This window comes from Leopardus geoffroyi, chromosome B1, assembly GCF_018350155.1.
Source record: "Leopardus geoffroyi isolate Oge1 chromosome B1, O.geoffroyi_Oge1_pat1.0, whole genome shotgun sequence".
Classification (NCBI taxonomy): Eukaryota; Metazoa; Chordata; class Mammalia; order Carnivora; family Felidae; genus Leopardus; species Leopardus geoffroyi.
In genome coordinates, this window is record NC_059327.1 from 160,656,558 (window position 1) to 160,677,125 (window position 20,568).

Sequence of the window (20,568 nt, forward strand, 5' to 3'; positions counted from 1 at the left end):
GAGTCACATAATCCTCAAAATCTAAGTCTACAACTGATCATCACAAGATCCCTGTCCATATACACATTAGTTAGACAGAGGGAAAAATTCTGTACAATATTTTAGTAGTTACATGATTTGAAAGCAATAGTGAATTGGTGAAAACTGAAGAACTTTCAATGCATTACACACAGGATAACTATTCTCAAATACAAGAAACTAGGCAATAAAAGAAAACTTTCTGTTCAGTTACAGAAGAATGCTAAAGGCATTTTATGATGAGAGAAATGCTTTAAGTTAGTACACAACCTACTGTGTAAATAAAACTGCTACATAAATTGGTACTTTTGTTCTTGAATATTTGTAGTATGGTATTACCCATTTACCTGACATTTAATAATACATAAAGTTCAAGTCTGGGTTCTCAAGACAGTTACTTGATAATTTTGAATAGTCTGGTGTACCCAGTGTTTTTTTCATTTATCTTTCACTTTCTGGGACACTTAATTTGCCTTTCACATGCCCCTGTTAGCACATATGGCCAAGTGACCACCTGTAACAGGGAAGTCTCATGTTATTAGTTACACAGGTAAGGGAAGTTGCATATACCCACTCCTCCTATCCAGTCTGTTGGCTTAAAGCAGCAGGGGCAACCTAGCACCTAAATCTTTTCTTTCCATACACACACACACACACACACACACACACACACACACACACACACAATAGTAGACACTTCTTTCATCTATCTCTTCTGTTTTAGTGGGACTGTGCAATGCTGGAACAATAATCTAGAATGTCCTGAATGGTGAATTCCATCGTAACGCCAGATCCAGGATAACAGCGAGCTATCAAACCTTCAAAGTGCTTATACTGGCGTATAAATTCATCTTGCATAGAGTGCCACACCACCTATTATAAAAATGAAAATAAGTTACTAAATTATGAATGGAAATATATAATCAAGTTAAGTAGAAATAATGTCAAGACATATTCTAAGAATTTAGCAGTGTAATGGTTAAGAACATGCACCCTGGCTCCTTAGACTTAGAACATATGTGACCCTGATTATGTTGAATCACTACCTTGTGCCTCAAGCTCCTCATCTGTAAGCCAGGGTAGTAACAATGATACCTTCCTCATAAGTTTCTTGTGAGGATTAAATGAGTGCATGTATGTAAAGTGCTTAGAACATGTTTGACATAGCAAGCACTCATTACATTCTAGCCATTATTATATCTACTACAATATCCAATACAGATGTGTATTTACACAATTATATATGGAACTAAGACTAGTAATTAAATGGAATGCAACAGTTAATGCTTAAATTTCATTTCAGATGAAAGTTTAAAAAGTTCTTTAGCTAAAATTGATGATACAAAACATTGCTTGATGCTATGAAGGACACCAAGATGGATTATCTGCAATCCGGGGATTTATGATTTAGCAGTGGGAATAACTATGTAGACACCTATCAAGGCAGAATCTGATTTTACATTGACATATTAGCTAATACTAACAGGTTACATTTATTTATTTTTTCAATGTTTATTTTTTTTCTGAAAGAGAGAGTGTGAGCAGGGGAGGGACAGAGAGAGATGGAGTGAGAGAATCTCTAGCAGAATCCATGCTCAGCACAGAGCCCAAGGTAGGGCTCAATCTCATAACCACAAAATTACAACCTGAGCCGATATCAAGAGTGGGATTCTTCAATGACTGAGCCACCCAGGCAACCATAACAGGTTACATTTATTGATGCTTACTGTGTATCAGCACAGTACAAAGGCTTTACATATGTATCATCCTATTTACATCTCACGACTAGCTGGTGAGGGTGGGTACTATGACCATCATCACTATCCAACAGACAGTATTCTTCCAGGATTTTTCCTCATAAACCCTAAACATCATAAATACTAAATTCCTGTCACCTTAAGTCTATTTGCTAAAGAGTATTACACTTTTGGCTTTACATCTTTTAGCTCATGGTATTTCTTCCACCTGGAATGTCACTCCTTTTGTTTTATCTGTACCTACCTGAATTTCAGAGGCTGACACAAATGCAATAACCCTCATGAAGCCTTTGATGATGTTGAAATCTGAATTATTCTCACTCACGTCTGGGTCTTTCAGTATGGTTTAAGAAAAATGGCTCAATTTGGGGTTTAAATCTAGCTCTACCATCCGTTAGCTATGAGATCTTGGTCATGTTACTCCACCTCCCTAAGCTTTTGATTTTCTCATCTGTAAAATGGCAATGACAATAATAGTAGTGTCCACTATATGAGGGAGGTATTATTTCCACTTTTCAAATAAGAAAATTGAGGCTCAGAGAGGTTAAGCAACTTGCCTAAAGTCATACAACTTAATCTGGAGCTGCATTTCTAACTCTGGCCCCCATGCTCAGCATCACTCCGCTGTACTATGCTCTATTCCATTCCTTCCTCAAATCTAAAAAACAAACAAACAAAAACCTCAAAAAAACCCACAGCCCTAAGCAAAACAACTAATGTCTCAAAACAATAAAGCAGAAATATAAGATAAACAGGAATAGCCATATAAACTTATATTATCAATGTTGTTCCTTTCTTCCTCACAACTCATTAATCTGGCCTATAATTTATGGAACTTTCCTCCTGCACTAAAATAGAAAATCTGTAGCCTTTCTAGATGACTCCTGGAGAAAAGCAATATATGTAAAGATGTGCAATCTAGGATGGTTAAAGGAACTAAGCGTACCTGAAGTAAGTTCTCCTCTTCACATAAATGTTTATCAACCTTTTTGTAGAGGTTATCTAGACCTTTTTTCACTTCCTTTCCAGGATACTCTTTAATGACTTTACGAAGTTCTTGTTTGTTAAATGCAAGTTGATAGCTTACTTCCTCCTCTCTTATACCCTGTGCCACACGAGCTTCAACACCTTCAAAGAAATGCTTCAAGGAAATGAAAAGAAATAATGCCTAAGCACTGCTTTTATTACCACTTAAATTAAAAAAAAAAAACCCTCGTTATAAAATAGTATTTATTCACTGTATTAAACTCAGAAAATATATTAAAAATGTATCACACTACTCAGAGATAACCGCTGTTAACATTTTAGATTTCCTTCCAGTCTTTTCTTGTAAATATATAAATTAGGTTATATTATATGTTATATTTCCCATTTAATATTTTGTTTTCTCCAAACTATAAATTTTAACAGCTGCATAATGTTCTATCTAATGGCTGAACTACAATTTATTCATTGCTCCTGTATTGGATATTTAACATTTTTCACTTTTTCAGAGTTGGCAAAATCTACTCCAATTAAAAGAAATTTATTGTACACAGAGTGGTCATAAATATTTTTCATACAAAAGTATTTACCCACAATACTGATTACTTTCCAGTACAAATTTCAAGGTCTATGATTCCTTAGTTGAAGAGCATCATTTTAAGTATTCTGAAGATTCTTCAAATACATAATTTGCTTCCAAGTTCAATCAATTTATATTTCTATCAATAGGACATGAAACTGCTACTTACCACATAATCATCAGAATTACCACAATTTAAAGAAATTACATTTTGATGAGTGAAAAGGTTTATTTGTTGTTTTATTTCACGACTCTTTGGCTATAAATGAAATTAACCTGCTTTCATATTTTATAGTATATTCAGAACCCTTGCCCATTTATACATTGGGATCTTAGTGCTTTCCTTATTGATTTTAAAAAGGCATTTTATATTAAATATACTGACTATTGTATTGTTACGAATATTCATTTCAGGTCGTCTTTGAAATATATTTGTTTTTTAAATACGCAGTTTTATCGATTGACACGCCTTTATGTGAATACTGTACAATATGATTTAATGCTGACAAGCCAAATCTCCTCTCGTTACTTTTCTCTAAAATTTTCTTGGCAAGTACTATTTGTTTTTCATTAAATTATTATGCTTTTGCTAATAATTTTTTTGATAAATTTATTCCTGGTGCTTTTAAAAATTTTGTTTCTACATAAACTTTTTTTTTTTAAGTTCATCTGTTTATTTTGAGACAAGGAGAGAGAGAGATTGTGTGTGTGCATGTGCACATGCAAGCAGGGAAGCACCGGGGGTGAGGGGAGAGAAAATCTCAGGTAGCCCCTGTGCTGGCAGTGCAGAGCCCTATGTAGGGCTTGATCTCATAAACTGTGATATCATGACCTTAGCCAAAATCAAGAGTCACACACTGAACTGACTGAGCCACCCAGGTGCCCGTTTCTCCATAACCTTTTAATTGCTTGTTATAACATACCAGAAATAAATTATTTTTTTATACACTTATTATAAATCCTGCTACTTTATCATAGATCAGTAATTTCAACCTATTATATATAGGTAATTATAACCTTAACTTTCCTTTCCATATCTTTTATTTATGTTTCTGGTCTTATCGCATTGGCTAGAGCTTCCGTAACAATGTTAAATATTAAAGGATCTAGCAATGATTCTGCTTTAAATTTTATTTCAAAGGGAATGGTTCTGGGGCACCTGGGTGGCTCAGTCGGTTAAGCGTCCGACTTCAGCTCAGGTCACGCTCTCGCGGTCCGTGAGTTCGAGCCCCGCGTCGGGCTCTGTGCTGACAGCTCAGAGCCTGGAGCCTGTTTCCGATTCTGTGTCTCCCTCTCTCTCTGACCCTCCCCCGTTCATGCTCTGTCTCTCCCTGTCTCATAAATAAAAAAAACGTTAAAAAAAAAATTTTTTTTTAAAAAAAAGGGAATGGTTCTAATGTTGCAGTTAAGTACCAAGTAGACTTTAGGTCTGAGAAAGACCTTTTACCCTAGAGAAATAATATCTGTCTGTTCTTAAGTTTTAGAAGGAATTGGTTGTGGATTTGATTAAATGTCTTTTAAGCATTTGTTGTTGACAACATATATATATTTTGGCTCTAATTTCAAGTTAAAAACTTATGAAAGAGCACTAATCACATTGTGGACAAAGTTATCTAGAAGGGTCCACTGAAGTTTCCACTATTGTAAAGTTCTCTAAAACCATCCATTCTTAATTGTAATAATCAAATATGCTCTGGAGAATGACTCACTTCAGAAAAGGAAGTGAAAGAAAAAGGCAATGAAAAAAGCAATTTTTGGTTTTCTTTTTATCTTGATAAAGTTTTCAAAATCTTCATTTGAACTAGGGTTAGAGATGAGCCATTTATGAGGAAAAAAGAGAACCTGGTACAATGGAAAAGCCTAATCTAGGGTTCATTCCCCCAGCTTTGCTACTTGCCAGTTATTATGACTTCAAGCAAGTTTATTTACTTTCAGTTTCTTCATTTGTAAAATGGGTTGATGCTACCTTAGCCCAGATCATTTTTCGCAAGAATTAAAATAAGGTATAGAGCACCTAATAGTGTCTTAGCACACTGGAACCTTTGATAACTGAGTCCCTCCTTCCTTATCCTTTTGCATCAATACATGAGCAAATTATTATGAATGTTTGTGTTATTCATATCTAAATATATGATACACAGGTTCAAAATCAGGAAAATTCACCGAATGAAAATATACTTACATTTAGCTTTTCAAGAGGTTGTCCTAAAGAGTAAATGACATAAGACTGAAGGTGATCTGTGTATTTTTGTTTGGCTTCTTTTTTTTCAGCTTCTAGACATGAGATTTTCAAACGAGACAGTGTTGCAAAAATATGGTGAAAGTTTTCCATCATAACTACATCCCTGGGGGTCTTCTGGCTTTCATTTGCTACTTTCTCCACTAAAATCAAAAAGAGAAAAAATATAATAACATTTTGATATGAATAGGACCATATTTAGCTATAAAAATATTTACATGATTTTTTTCATTTGTAAGTTTAAGAAGTAAGCACATTTCTGGACTTAATAAAATATACTAAAGGGTTTTCATATCCACTTAAATCTAATTAAAAAATCACTCTAAAACAGTCATATATATGTGTGTGTGTGTGTGTGTGTGTGTGTGTGTGTGTGTGTGTCTGTGTATATAAATGTGTATATATACACATTTGCATATATACAAATATTTCAAATACACTAAATCTGGATTCCTATTTGCAATTTTCAGCCAAAGAAATTCTAAATTGCTCAAGTACTTAAAAATGTAGAAAGCAAATAAACAAACAAATACAATCACAAGTACCAGGGAAAATAAAGCTAAAAAAAAAAAAAAAAAAAAACTTTTGTGATAGCATGACCTTTTTAAGAATGGTCCAAAAACTTAGAAGTCATAAAGGGAAAGATAAATAAATCTGACATGAAATTTCAAAGCTCTTGCATGGTAAAAAAAAAAACAAAAAAAACCCAACCATAAACAAAATCAATTTATAGCCTATTAGGTCGACAAAGAATAAAAAGACTGATAATATCTACTAATATCCAGCATTAATGAGATGTGATGAAAACTCTCACCAACCGTTCAGAACACTAAACTGGTTTAACCTTTCTGTATGGCAATTTGGCAAAGGCCTTGAGATATATGCAAACCTTTTGACCTGGTAATTCCATTTCCAGTAATTTACCCCAAGGAAATGACTGGACAAGAATACAAAAATATATGCAAAAAATTAGAAACAAACTAAATGCTTATTAATAGGAGATTTGATAAATAATAACACATGGAATACTATGTGGTCATGAAAATGATTATAGTAATAACATAAATTGACAAGGAAAGGCACTAGAATTATGGAGTAGCAGGTTATATTAAAGAACACACACACACACACACACACACACACACACTCAACATACACATATATATGAAGGAGAAATATTAAACAGTTTGGAAGGATAAAAATTAAATGTTATCTCTGCCTGATGAGATTACAAATTATTTTCTTCTTGATTTTTAAAATTTGTTTTTTTATTTTTGGGGGTGTGTAATGAGCATGTATTACTTTACAATCAGACAAAGAAAAGCTACTGTGAATTTCAAAAGAAATCTCAACCATACAAACATCCAATCATGTAATTTATCCATCTTTCCCTTGACCTGATCCCATCGAAAATGTTATATGTAATTGGTAAGATGATTCCTCTTCCTGTCAATTGTTTCAGCTTTTAAAATTCCTGACTACATGCAATCAGATCATTTATCTGAAACTAAATGGCACATCCTACTGTTTCTGTAACTTAATTGTGGGATCTGATACTACAGGAAGACAGTGAATTATATAGTATTTTAGCATTAATCTACCTTATGGGACAGAAATGAAAACTGAGGCCTAAAGAAGTATATTGATTTGCTTAAGGTTACACAGACATTTGCTAAGATGCAAATGTAAAATCTCATTTTTAATTTTTAAAAATTTTTAAAAGGTCATTTTTGGGGATTAAAAAAGGAATTTCAATTTTGCATAGTGATAAGCCCATATGAACCCTAAAATAGAAGTGGTTCCTGATGAATATGAATGGGTTTTATTTTTCAGGTTCAAGAAATAATTACTTTCAGAAAGTTAAAAAAGACTATAGAATATGGAAAATGAACGTATCTATCCTCCAACTTGAATTACCATAATAGTGAAAACAACCAACCAAAAAATTCTTTAGAACATAACAAAAGCTTACCATTAACAAATACTCCTCTGATAAGTTTGGTATATGCTTTATCTAGATCTCCACGACGCTCAGCATTTTTAAAGATTGATTCCGCGAGTCCAGCAAATTCTTCAAATTCAGCAACAAATGGAAGAATTCCTACTTTACTCTTTTTTGAGATCTTTACTTCTTCCATTTGCCTTATTTGATTACTCTAATGTTAGGCAGAAAGCAAGGGAGAGAAAGAGCCAGGCAGCTTAGAAACAACATATAGTCATAAGCAAATGTATATATCATAGTGGCAGGACATAATTTAGTACCTAGAACATTTTGGATGTTTACTAATTACAGATTAATACGATAGGGATAACCAAGAAAAACTATTTTCATAAATTAAAACCATAAGAGACTCTTAACTATAGAGAACAAACGGAGGGTTGATGGAGGTATGTGGGTCGGAGGATGGGCTAAATGGGTGATGGGTATTAAGGAGGACACTTGTTGTGATGAGCACTGGGTGTTATATCTAAGTGATGAATCACTGAATTCTACTCCTGAAACCACTTTTACTGTAAATGTATCCTAACTAGAACTTAAATAAAAACTTCAAATTTTAAAAAAGTACGTATATTTTAAGAAAATAACATCAAGGAAAAAAAATCCAAATTATTTAAAACAAGATACAATCAAACCTTGTGAACCTCAAGTATTTATTTGTTCAAAGAAAAACAAGCAATAAACAATTCTGTTATTCATGAAAGGTAAGTATAAGGCAATTGTTTATCTTGGGGCAGACTAGATAACAGAGCACACACAGGATTCCTCTAGGTTATTTCTGGTTGGTGGCCATGTGGCCAAGTTTGAGAACCACAGTCATTTCCAATTCTCATTAGCCTAAATTTTGTGTTTGGATAGAGCAGTTCTTTAATTTCTGGGTGTGAGAACAGAGAGGGAGAACAGGCATTTCTACTACGGATTTACATACTATATAGTTTTCCATGTATCCATCAGTTACTTACTCTAAAATTATTTCAGCAAAGTGCTTGTGTGCGATGTTGACAAAGTAAAAAAGGGATATCTCATATAGACAAAACCTAGACATTTGGGTCAAAAAGATCCACAAATTCAATTACAGTTCTGTGCACTTCTCAGAGGATCTAGATATATTCACAGTAAGAATTACACTGCTAAATACTATAAGATCATTTTTACTTCTACCTAAAATTTCATAAATGATTTTGGGGGTATAACTTGAAAATCAAATGACATGTGGCTTAGAAAAGTAATTACTTCCAGGATACAGATATTAGTATTAGAAAGTCCTGTGGAGCACTGTCACCCATTTGATATTATCTTTATTACTATGGCATACCCATTCTATTGCGCTTCACTTTTTTCCAACAGCATTTGCTAACTTCACGTCTCTGTGTCACATTTTGGTAACTGGCAATATTTCAAGCTTTTTTGATCATTATTATTATATTTGTAAGGATCTTCTGTGATGCATGATCTTTTGTTTGGCTTGCCACAAACCATGTCCGTATAAGCTGGTAGAGTTAATCAATAAATGTGTGTATTCTGACTACTCTACCAACCAGCCATTCCTCCATCTCCCTCCCTCTCCTCAGGCCTAGACACAATTTTATTTTCTGAGACACAATATTGACATGAGGTCATTTAATAGCCCTATAATGGCCTCTAAGTGTTCAAGGGAAAGGAATAATCCACATGTTTCTCACTTTAAATCAACAACTAAAAATGATTAAGCCTAGTGAGGAAGGCATATCAAAAGAGGACACGCTGAAAGGTAGGCCTTTTGCGTTAAATAGTCAAGTTGTGAATGCAAAGAAAAAGTTTTTTAAGGAAATGAAAAGTGTTACTCCAGTGAACACACAAATGGTAAGAAAGCAAATTAGCCTTATTGCTGATATGGAAAAAATCTGAGTGGTCAGGATAGAAGATCAAGCCAGCCACAACATCCTCTTAAACCAAAGCCTAATCCAGAGCAAGGACCTAACTCTTCTCAATTCTATGAAGGTTGAGAGAGGTGAGGAAGATGCAGAAGAAAAGTGTGAAGCTAGCAGAGGTTGGTTCATGAGGTTTAAGGAAAGAAGCCGTCTCCATAACATAAAGTGCAAGGTGAGGCAGCAAGTGCTGATGTAGAAGCTGCAAGTTACCCAGAAGGTCGCACTAAGATCATTAATCAAAATGGCTACACTGAGCGACAGATTTTCAGTGTAGACACAACAGTCTTATTTTGGGAGAAGATGTCATTTAGGACTTTCATAGGTACAGAGACATCAATGTCTGGCTTCAAAGCCTTGGGACAGGCTCACTTGTTAGGGGCTAATGTTGGTGACTTTAAGTTGAAGCCAATGCCCATTTACCATTCCCCAAATCGTAGGGCCCTCGAGAATTATGCAAATTTATTCTGCTTCTGCTCCATAAATAGAATAAGAAAGCCTGGATGATAGCTCATCTGTTTACAACATGATTTATGGACTATTTTAAGCTCACTGTTGAGACCTACTATTCAGAAAACAGATTCCTTTCAAAATATGACTGCTCAATGACAACGCACCTGGTTACCCAAGAGCTCTGATGGAGATGCACAATGAGATTAATGGTGTTTATGTGTTTGCTGACACAACATCCATTCTGCAGCCCATGGATCAAGGAATCATTTCAACTTTCAAGTTTTATTATTTAAGAAAAATATTTTGGGGGCGCCTGGGTGGCTCAGTCGGTTAAGCAGCCGACTTCAGCTCAGGTCATGATCTCGCGGTCCGTGAGTTCGAGCCCCACGTTGGGCTCTGTGCTAACAGCTCGGAGCCTGGAGCCTGTTTTGGATTCTGTGTCTCCCTCTCTCTGACCCTCCCCGTTAATGCTTGGTCTCTCTCTGTCTCAAAAATAAATAAACGTTAAAAAAAAAAAATTTTTTTTTTGATTTTGTATCTGATGAATCTGGGCAAAATAAATTAAAAACCTTCTGAAGAGGATTCACCATTCTAGATGCCAATAAGAACATTTGTGTTTCATGGGAAGAGGTCAAAAGCATCAACATGAACAGGAGTTTGAAAGAAGATGCTTCTACCCTCATGGATGACTGTGAAGGGTTCAAGACTTCAGTGGAGGAAGTAACTGCAGATAGGGTGGAAATAACAAGAGAACTAGAAGTGGAGCCTGATGATGTAGCTGAATTGCTACAATCTCATGAGAAAACTTTAATAGATGAGGAGTTGCTTCTTATGGATGAATTAAGAAAGAGGTTTCTTGGGATAGAACATACTTCTGTTAAAGATGCTGTGAAGACTGTTGAAATGACAACAACAGGTTTAGAACTAAGTTTAGAATTTACATAAACTTAGTTGATAAAGCAGCGGCAGGGTTTGAGAGGACTGACTCCAATTTTGAAAGAAGTTCTGTGGATAGAATGTTATCAAACAGCATCTCATGCTATAGAGAAATTGTTTGTGAAAAGAAGAGTTGATTTATGGGGCAAACTTCATTGTTGTCTTATTTTAAGAAACTGCCACAGCCACCCCAGCCTTCAGTAATCATCACCCTGATCACTTAGCAGCCATAAACCTGGAGTCGAGACCTTCCATCAGAGAAAAGATGACAACTCACTGAAAGTTCAGATGATGGTCAGCAATTTTTAGCAATAAGATATTTTTATATTATATATATTGTTTTTTAGACATTGAACATTAAATAGACTACATTATAGTGTAAAAATAAGTTTTATATGTACTGGGAAACCAAAAAATTCATGTGCATTCACTTTGTTGCAATACTGGCTTTACTGTAATACTAGCTCTATTGTGGTAGCCTGGCCCAGCTGAAGCTGAAGAGTAAAAATGAATGCAGTAGAGAGGGTAGTGTAAGACTGCAGGCACTGGAACCAGACTGTCTGGGTACGAATACCAACTCTATTACCTTGACCTGGAGAAAGTAACATAACGTCTCAGAGCATCTACCTTATGTAGCGGGGAGGTTGTGAGGATTAGATGAGATAATGTGTGCCAGGTGCTTAGATCAGCATCTGGTACACAATGAGCACTAATTTAGAATGCTGGTCTATGGTTGTTATTAAACTGCATGAAGATTTTTGTTTAGTGTGGCACTTAAATTTTTTTAGATGTTTTTTCATTTTCTGGAGAGAGAGAGAGAGAGAGAGAGAGAGAGAGAGCACGCGTGAGTGAGGGAGGGTCAGAGAGAGAGGGAGACACAGAATCAGAAGCAGGTTCCAGGCTCTGAGCTGTCAGCACAGAGCCTGATGCGGGGCTCGAAATCATAAACCGTGAGATCACGACCTGAGCCGAAGTTGGAGCTTAACCAACTGAGCAACCCCGGTGCGCCCAGTGGGGTATTAAAATGCATAGGATGTAATTATAGCATGAATATACTTAAATATTAAAAGGAAATATTCTAGGGGCGCCTTGGGTGGCTCAGTCGGTTGAGTGTCTGACTTCGGCTCAGGCCATGGTCTCACGGTCCATGAGTTCGAGCCCCACAGGGTCTGTGATGACAGCTCGGAACCTGGAGCTTGCTTTGGATTCTGTGTCTCCCTTTCTCTCTGCCCCTTCCCTACTCACACTCTCTCTCAAAAATAAATAAACATTAAAAAAAAAAAAAGGAAATATTCTAAATGACATTTGTCTTTTCTGACTTTGTAACTGGTAGAATAGAAACAATGCATTCATTTAAGAAAAGAGCCATCAATGCAAAAATGAACTACTGGGACCTCATCAAAATAAAAAGCTGCACAGTGAAGGAAACAATCAGCAAAACTAAAAGGCAACTGACAGAATGGGAGAAGATATTTGCAAATGACATATCAGATAAAGGGTTAGTATCCAAAATCTATAAAGAACTTATCAAACTCAACACCCAAAAAACAAATAATCCAGTGAAGAAATGGGCAAAAGACAGGAATAGACACTTCTCCAAGGAAGACATCCAGATGGCCAACTGACACATGAAAAAATGCTCCACATCACTCATCATCAGGGAAATACAAATCAAAACCACAATGAGATACCACCTCACACCTGTCAGAGTGGCAAACATTAACTCAGGCAACAACACATGTTGGCGAGGACACAGAGAAAGAGGATCTCTTTTGCATTGTTGGTGGCAATGCAAGCTGGTGCAGCCACTCTGGAAAACAGTATGGAGGTTCCTCAAAAAACTAAAAATAGAGCTCCCCTAACGACCCAGCAATTGCACTACTAGGCATTTATCCACGGGATACAGGTGTGCTGTTTCGAAGGGACACATGCACCCCCATGTTTATAGCAGCACTATCGACAATAGCCAAAGTATGGAAAGAACCCAAATGTCCATCGGTGGATGAATGGATAAAGAAGAAGTGGTATATATATACAATGGCGTATTACTCGGCAATCAAAAAGAATGAAATCTTGTCATTTGCAACTACGTGGATGGAACTGGAGGGTATTATGCTAAGTGAAATTAGTCAGAGAAAGACAAAAATCATATGATTTCATTCATATGAGGACATTAAGAGACAAAACAGATGAACATAAGGAAGGGAAACAAAAATAATATAAAAACAGGGATGGGGGACAAAACAGAAGAGATTCATAAATATGAAGAACAAACTGAGGGTTATTGGAGGGGTTGTGGGAGGGGGGATGGGCTAAATGGGTAAGGGACATTAAGGAAACTACTCCTGAAATCATTGTTTCACTATATGGTAACTAATTTGAATGTAAATTTTAAAAAATAAAAAAGTAAAATAAAAAAAAGAGCCATCAATGAACTAAATCTTATAAAAATAAAATTTCTCTCAAGCTCATTGTACACATTACTTGCAGCTTATTACTCGACACAGAGGTTACTCGGTGATTAAGACTATAACTTTGATGTGAGGCACATAGCATGTGAGGCTTATCTGTGCTTTGTTCTTGGCAACTTAACCAAATCACATCACTCTCAAAGGTTTAAGGGCGCAAATCCGCATTACTAAAGTGAGGAATCCTGGAAAGCAAATTAAACACAGGTAAGAATGTATAGGACCGCAGAGCCGAGCTTGGTAGTACTTGATATGTCACTTACTTCCTATTTTAGCTCTAGTTCAGGCTAGGCTAGCTTTCTTAGTCCTGTTCTTTGAAGAACACCAGATACTTTGATCTTGGCCACCAAATGAAGAGCCAAACACAGGCGCTATCCCATTTTCTACAGCCATCTGACATTCGTGCTTTTGGCTCAATACAAACAGACCCATTCAAGGTCTGCCTTAGGTCCTTATCTTGTCCCAGATACCAAAGCATAGAACACTTATGGAGTACACACAATCCACCAGACACTGAGAAGACAGGAGTTAAAATAAGACACAGAGATTAGAGGCGGCAGAAGGAACTATCCTTCCCTATAGTGACAAAACAAATGATAGATCCTTTAGAAATATATGCAATTTTATGAGAAAATATTTGAGTTTGCAACTTTGTCTAAGTTAATTTTGCTTTGTTTCTCCACTGCTCTGTTTTGAGAATAACATGAACATTCTTTAATAAACTATTATTAATTACTACCACTGGCAGCAGCGTGAGCACCACCACCGCCATTATGAGCCATCAGTTAGTAAGGCCTTATTGCTGTGCAAGGCAGTGTGCTAAGTACTTCATTTGAACCCACATCTACATTTACCTGACACTACATCCTAGGCTTTTAACAATTATGTTCTGTTGGACTGACAGATGGTAGATAAAGTTATATTTTACTAATAAAAGCAACAAAGCCTTCATAATCTGGAAATGCATAGTGTCCTCATGACTTAGTGTTCCTGCTATGTCACACAGGACTCATTATCTTAGTCTTCAGCAGCTCTTCCTTTTCCCTCTGGCTCTCAGCTTGTGGTCAGAACCTCCAAGTTTATCATCACCTCTAGGGAAGGTGGAAGAGGGAAGAGGATAAGCCTTAAGTGGTCAAATTTCAAAGTATTTAAAATCCCAAGTGAAATCATGTGGTAAGGAAAGAGGATTAACAAAGTCTATTGAGGTGACATTTAAGTTTCTATAGTGAACACATACATACTGCCTTCATACTTTAAAAACTCAATAAATATTATTTTTAAAAAGTGTAAGAATAATATGGATTTTAATTGCCCTTAATGTTTTTATCTCCCATTATTTTATGGGTATTCAAGAACTGGATATATCTTAGAGGTTACACAGTAGAAATATTCAAATGATAGCCATCAAATTTTACATATTAGCTACATTAATAAAATGAACCTTTTATTTTGGAACCTGGCACAGCCCAGTTCATACCTACAAACTTACCAAAACCTAGCAGACAAATATAGCTAATAATTTTTCTTTTTTTCTAGAAGGAAGAAAATAATGATTACTGGAAGTTATTATAAGAACAATGTATTCTTAAAATAGAGCAATATGATTATTAATTACAGCTGTTAAACTAGTAAACTAATAAAACTAATTAAATAAAAATTTAAACAACTAAAATAACCCAATTATTAATTTTCTTATTAGAATATGTTTTAAAAACAACAACAACAATAAATCTAAGTGATAGTTTCAGCTGTTTCATGTGATCTGTGGTCCCCAATCGGTTAACTGAGATTTCTTTTAGTGTTTTTTAATGTTTATTTTTGAGAGAGGGAGAGAGACAGAGTATGAGTTGGGGAGGGGCAGAGAGAGAGGGAGACATAGGCTCCAGGCTCTGAGCTGTCAGCACAGAGCCCGACACGGGGCTCAAACTCATGAACGACAAGATCATGACCTGAGCCAAAGACAGACGTTTAACCAACTGAGCCACTCAGGTGCCCCAGTTAACTGAGATTTCAGTTGACCTAGTGGATCTCTGAAGCAGCTGCTACCTCTACGCCACGGGCTCCGGAACTTGCCGAGATTCAAAGTGTAGAAGGGAAAGTAGCCAGTATAGTATCATCAAACTCTGTTCATATAAATTGCAGCCGACACCCTGCTTCAGGGCTTTGAGGGATGTGAAGAGCAGATCCCCCAATGGCAAGCTGAAAATCTCTTGATTTAAATACATTTACCTATTTTTGCAATCATTAGAACTCTAAGTTACTTAAAAAAAAAAAAAAAAAAAACTTACAATGCATTTGTCAAAGTTCCTTTTGACAGTCACCAAAACATTTCCCAATGTAGTACTCAGGAAAGAAGCAGGATCCACATTTTGTGCAGTCCACACATGATGACTCATTTTGACAAGCATGTAAAGGGAGTTAAAGCTATCAATTTTGTCTCCTAACGCAATTAGGTTGTTCAGTTCTGGCTCAATGCAGCGAAATATTTTAATCATCATTTGGCGGATCATATCTTTTCTGTTCAGAAAACATACAAAACAGATTACAAGTTTCAAGTGTTTTCATCTTTAACTTTAATCCACTGCATACATACAGAATGACTAAAATTTATTACTTCAATTAAAAATGTCCAAAAATGTCCTAATTATTCTACATCAGTTTCCAACATAAAAATATTTTTTTGAAGTTAAGTTTTATTACTCAAAACATAACTTGATGTCATTTGTAAAACTGGATCCTGAAATGTGCTTTGTAATTTCTGAGAAATATGCAATTCAAATGCTACTTCTTTACCAGCAAACATCAAAATTGATTGCACTTTTTTGTGATTACCAGAGCAAAGAAGAGTCAAACAGGACTGATTTTAACTCAGTAAGACGTCAAGAAGACACTAGGTACACATGTCAGTGCTCTGAGTACAGTCACATTACCAGAGTCATCTGGTCCCCCCCCCCCCACCTCCCGGCCATTGGAGCGGCATTCCCCGAGGCTCAATTTTAAGGTTTTTTTCCTCCCAAAGAAATGACACAGTAACAAACACATACTCTGATGAAACCGGCAGTGGCGCACCAGCATTATGTTGCCGGGATAATGTTCCTCCATCTACGTCCTCTGCTTCAGTCTGCAAAAATTATTCAGGTACTTTACATAACAAAAGACCAACAATTTGACTATATAGCAAAAGCCTGCTCAGTCTTAAAATTCCTAGGAGAGAATACATTATGAAAACCAATGATTTTTAAAACTGTATAATTTAGTATGCTGCTTAAGAATGTTTATGAGATGTTTTGCTCTTAGATTTGATCTGAGAATTATTGTAGGCTGAGTTGTGCTTGTGTGTGTGCACAGGAGGGGAAAGCAGGGACAGAGGAGATACAGGAGGCTCAGAGCGGGTGTGGGAATGGAGTGGGGGAGCAGCTCAAAAAAACCAGAAAAAACTTTTAAGACAATTTTAAAAATTAAAGAAATCTCATCAATCATTCAAATAAAACTCTGGCATTTAAAAAATGCTATTAAAAATTCTTAGAGGCTAACAAATAAGCAAATTTCTACCATCATCATCTACAACAACATTCATTTTAGATTGCTTTTTATGTTGGTTCTGTTTTTTAAGGTGACCTTAATTTAAAAATCATTTCATTGGGGTGTCTGGGTGGCTCAGTTTGTTAAGCATCCGACTCTTTTATTATTTTTTATTTACTATTATTTTTTTTTAATGTTTATTTATTTTTGAGAGACAGAAAGAGACAAAGCATGAGTGGGGGAGGAGCACAGAGAGGGAGACACATACATCTTTTTAAAAAATTTTTTAATGTTGATTTATTTTTGAGAGAGACAGAACACGAGCAGGGGAGAGGCAGAGAGAGAGAGGCAGACACAGAATGTGAAGCAGGCTCCAGGCTCCGAGCTGTCAGCACAGACTCACAAACAGTATGATTATGACCTGAACTGAAGTTGGACGCTTCACCAACTGAGTCACCCAGGCGCCCCAACATCCGACTCTTGATTTCAACTCAGGTCACGACCTCACAGTTCATGGGGTTGAGCCCCGCGTTGAGCTCCACGCTGGTGGTGTGGAGCTTGCTTGGGATTCTCTCTCCCTCTCTCTGCCCCTCCCCAACTTGCGCCATTTCTGTCTCTCTTAAAATAAACTTCTAGATCTCAGGGTCATGAGTTCAAGCCTGTGCTGGGCTTCATGCTAGGCATGGAGCCTACTTTAAAAAAAAAAAATCATTTGCATTGTGCTTTTAAGTTTTTCAAAATATTGCAGCAGTCTTTCATTTTATTTTCTTACATTTATGCCACCTGAGAGGCATGCTAAACAGGCATTATTATTATATTCTTGTACAGATGAGGAAAACTGGGGATTAAACAATTGGTTTAAGGTCTTAATGCTAGTTAGTAGCAAAGACATAAGAAAGATTCAGATTTGAGGCTTCTTTCTTTCTTCTTCTTTTTTTTTCCTAGACCATGGTTTATATACTCAAATATCTTTTTTTTTTTAATTATATTTTTTCTTGGTGACTACTAAAATGCTAAAATTTCTTTTGAATAATGTCTTTTACAAAATGTCTTATATTCAGACATTTTCCACCCTCACTAATTTAGAGGATATTTAAGCCTAAGACAGTCTGGAGTATTAAATTAGATGCTCAAAGTCTATCACTGTTTTTGTTATCTCGTGATACGATAAAAATTATTGAAAACATCCTTACATCGTAAATTTTTTTCTTTTTCTGTTCTGATTTGAAATTGTGACAATAAATTAATAAGGCCAATTATGCTACAGATCATAAATATTAGCCAATAAATAAATGTGAGCCATACCATTGTTCCAGGCATACTTTGATGTTGCTGTAGTTTGAAAAATTTACTTATGAAGTCCTGTTCTGCCAGACACAAGGGCTCTAGTTCACTTAGTACCTGTTCAAAGATCTGAAGAAAACAAAAATTAACTGCACCAAATGCTTAAAAAATCATCCACATTCAATGCACTTAGGGACCATAGATGCTTTATCTATAATAATCTCAATAGAATTCCAAAAGAAACTATTCCAAGATTGATAGGACGAAGCAGAAGGATCAAGGCATAACAGGGTTAGACATACCTAGAATAAAACTCACAACAATTATTCACTTGACATCTAGAAAGAGGAACACAGAGATAAACTTTTTAAACTTAATGCACTGCTGAGAATAATTTAGCTTCATAAAAGCTATTATTTCCTCTCTACTTTGTAGTTGGCTCAAAGAACTTAAGATACCAGCACTTAATGATTTATAGTAAATTTTAATAAAGCTGTTAAAAGTCAATGAATTGATAATACACATTTCAGTTGCCATTTGACTAGCACTTTTTTCAGATTCCAATTGGAAAGTAATATATAGTTAATTAAGAGACAACAGAGCCCAAATTTTTGAAACTGCTGTTAGAAAACTAATGTTAATGTTTAAGAAGTACTTGTTATTTTATTTTACCTTATCAAATTTGGTCCTGTCAGCAACGTCGAGATCAGAGGCAGACATGTTTCCCATATCCAACAAAGAAGATGACTGAGATCTGCGATTCCCTGAACTCTGAACACTGAGTTTATTTAGACTAGAAGTGGATCCAGTTAATTTCCCAGAACTTCCATGAAGACCTAAGAAATAATAAAACTTTGAAAGTTGTGACCTTCACGAATAAAAGACCCATAGCGTAAACCAGGGCTCTTTCCTCCACTGTCTTCATCTTCCAGTGCTCATATTAGTTATCACACAAGTCTACCACATGGGACAGGCTGTACAGTGTCCTGCTCCTTCATTAATGTTTGTGTCCTATCCCTGAGTATATTGCAAGAACAGCAAAACTACACAGATCCACAGAATAGGACTAGACGGGATCTTAGAGATCACATGATCTATACCCTGCCCAGTCTCACCAAAGTTGTCTGATATTTCTAGACTAAACTAGATGAAGATTTCCTTCTTACTCAAAAGACATGAAAATGGATGAAGGTCCATGACTCCTTAGTGTACTGGCTAACATGACATTTTTATTTCTGAAGAAAACAGCCATATCCCAATATTACTTGTCTCCGCATTAACAATGAAAATATTGGATTGAACCATACAAACTGCCGATACTTGATCACTCTTGCCCTATAAAAAGTCAATAACATATGATTTGACATAACACATTCCTGAACCCAGAAACTCTGCTTTTATAGTAAGTGAACTGATTAACTACAGTTCTTTAAAAACTAAACAAAATGGGGGCGCTTGGGTGGCTCAGTTGGTTGGGCATCTGACTTCAGCTCAGGTCATGATCTCACAGTTTGTGAGTTCGAGCCCCACATCGGGCTCTGTGCCCACAGCTTGGAGCCTGGAGCCTGCTTCAGATTCTGTGTCTCACTCTCTCTCTGACCCTCCCCCACTCATGCTCGCTCTCGCTCTCTCTCTCCAAAATAAACATTAAAAAAATTTTTTTTTAAATAATAAAAAATAAACAAAATGAAGAGAGAAAACAACAACAACCCTGGAAACTTGTTACATTTAAAATACAACTAAAATATAATACATACACCATGAACTATATAATATGGGACATCGTTGGTTAGCTATAAACATAGGTATCCATCATAACCATGAGGAAAAATGAGAACAATGTGGCTGGACAACATTCTACATACATCGAGGCATTAAAGGCTTACATTTTTATAAGAAAATGTAATATTTTTATTCAGAATTGAATATAAATAAATAATTCTTTTTAATCTTCTAAAATATTTCTCAGTTAACCTGTATTATTTACTGATGGTCAGAAGGGACAGATAAAGATACAATAAGGACAATTAAAGACATAAACTTCAGTTTCATTATGCAAAATCTGACCATATCTGTAAGAATTTTTATAGTTTTTAAACACAGCCTGAAAACAGAAGTTGAATGGTTAAGCCTTTCACAAATTCCTGACTGCCCACCATATATTTTTAACTATATTTCTTGAATGTAGCCATACTACTACCATCGTGTTGCTTTTCTTTCACCAATCAATACCTGGCAACTCAGAGCAATTAATATTTTTGGTGTAACTTTTGTCAAGACAAAAAACTAATTTCTAGACATTTAACAAACATGCATTGAGAATACCTACTAATACACTAAGCATACTCACTCTCTGTTTCCTGTTTGACAGCACTTTCTTTTCGAGGCAGTGTAGCTGTGATGGATTAGGTTGCAAGCATC

At 35.8% G+C, this 20,568-nt stretch overlaps 1 protein-coding gene and 1 pseudogene across 10 annotated transcripts in view; one reads left to right on the forward strand and one right to left on the reverse strand.

Moving 5' to 3' along the window:
* Positions 1–490: 490 nt before the first annotated feature.
* EXOC1 (exocyst complex component 1) overlaps positions 491–20,568 on the reverse strand; it is a 61,450-nt gene continuing 41,372 nt past the window's right edge. For 6 of the 10 annotated variants that reach the window (XM_045473994.1, XM_045473990.1, XM_045473988.1 and 3 more), the window contains 9 exons: positions 20,498–20,542; positions 18,820–18,983; positions 18,169–18,276; positions 16,386–16,462; positions 15,630–15,858; positions 7,551–7,734; positions 5,522–5,721; positions 2,722–2,916; positions 491–891 (listed from right to left, as the gene is read on the reverse strand). In XM_045473994.1, coding sequence (XP_045329950.1) covers positions 739–891; positions 2,722–2,916; positions 5,522–5,721; positions 7,551–7,734; positions 15,630–15,858; positions 16,386–16,462; positions 18,169–18,276; positions 18,820–18,983; positions 20,498–20,542 — 1,355 coding nt within the window. In that variant the 3' untranslated portion in view covers positions 491–738. The remainder of the gene's footprint in view (positions 892–2,721; positions 2,917–5,521; positions 5,722–7,550; positions 7,735–15,629; positions 15,859–16,385; positions 16,463–18,168; positions 18,277–18,819; positions 18,984–20,497; positions 20,543–20,568) is intronic. The other 4 variants (XM_045473997.1, XM_045473998.1, XM_045473992.1 and 1 more) reach the window with 1 other exon arrangement.
* LOC123583875 lies at positions 9,212–14,462 on the forward strand (annotated as a pseudogene).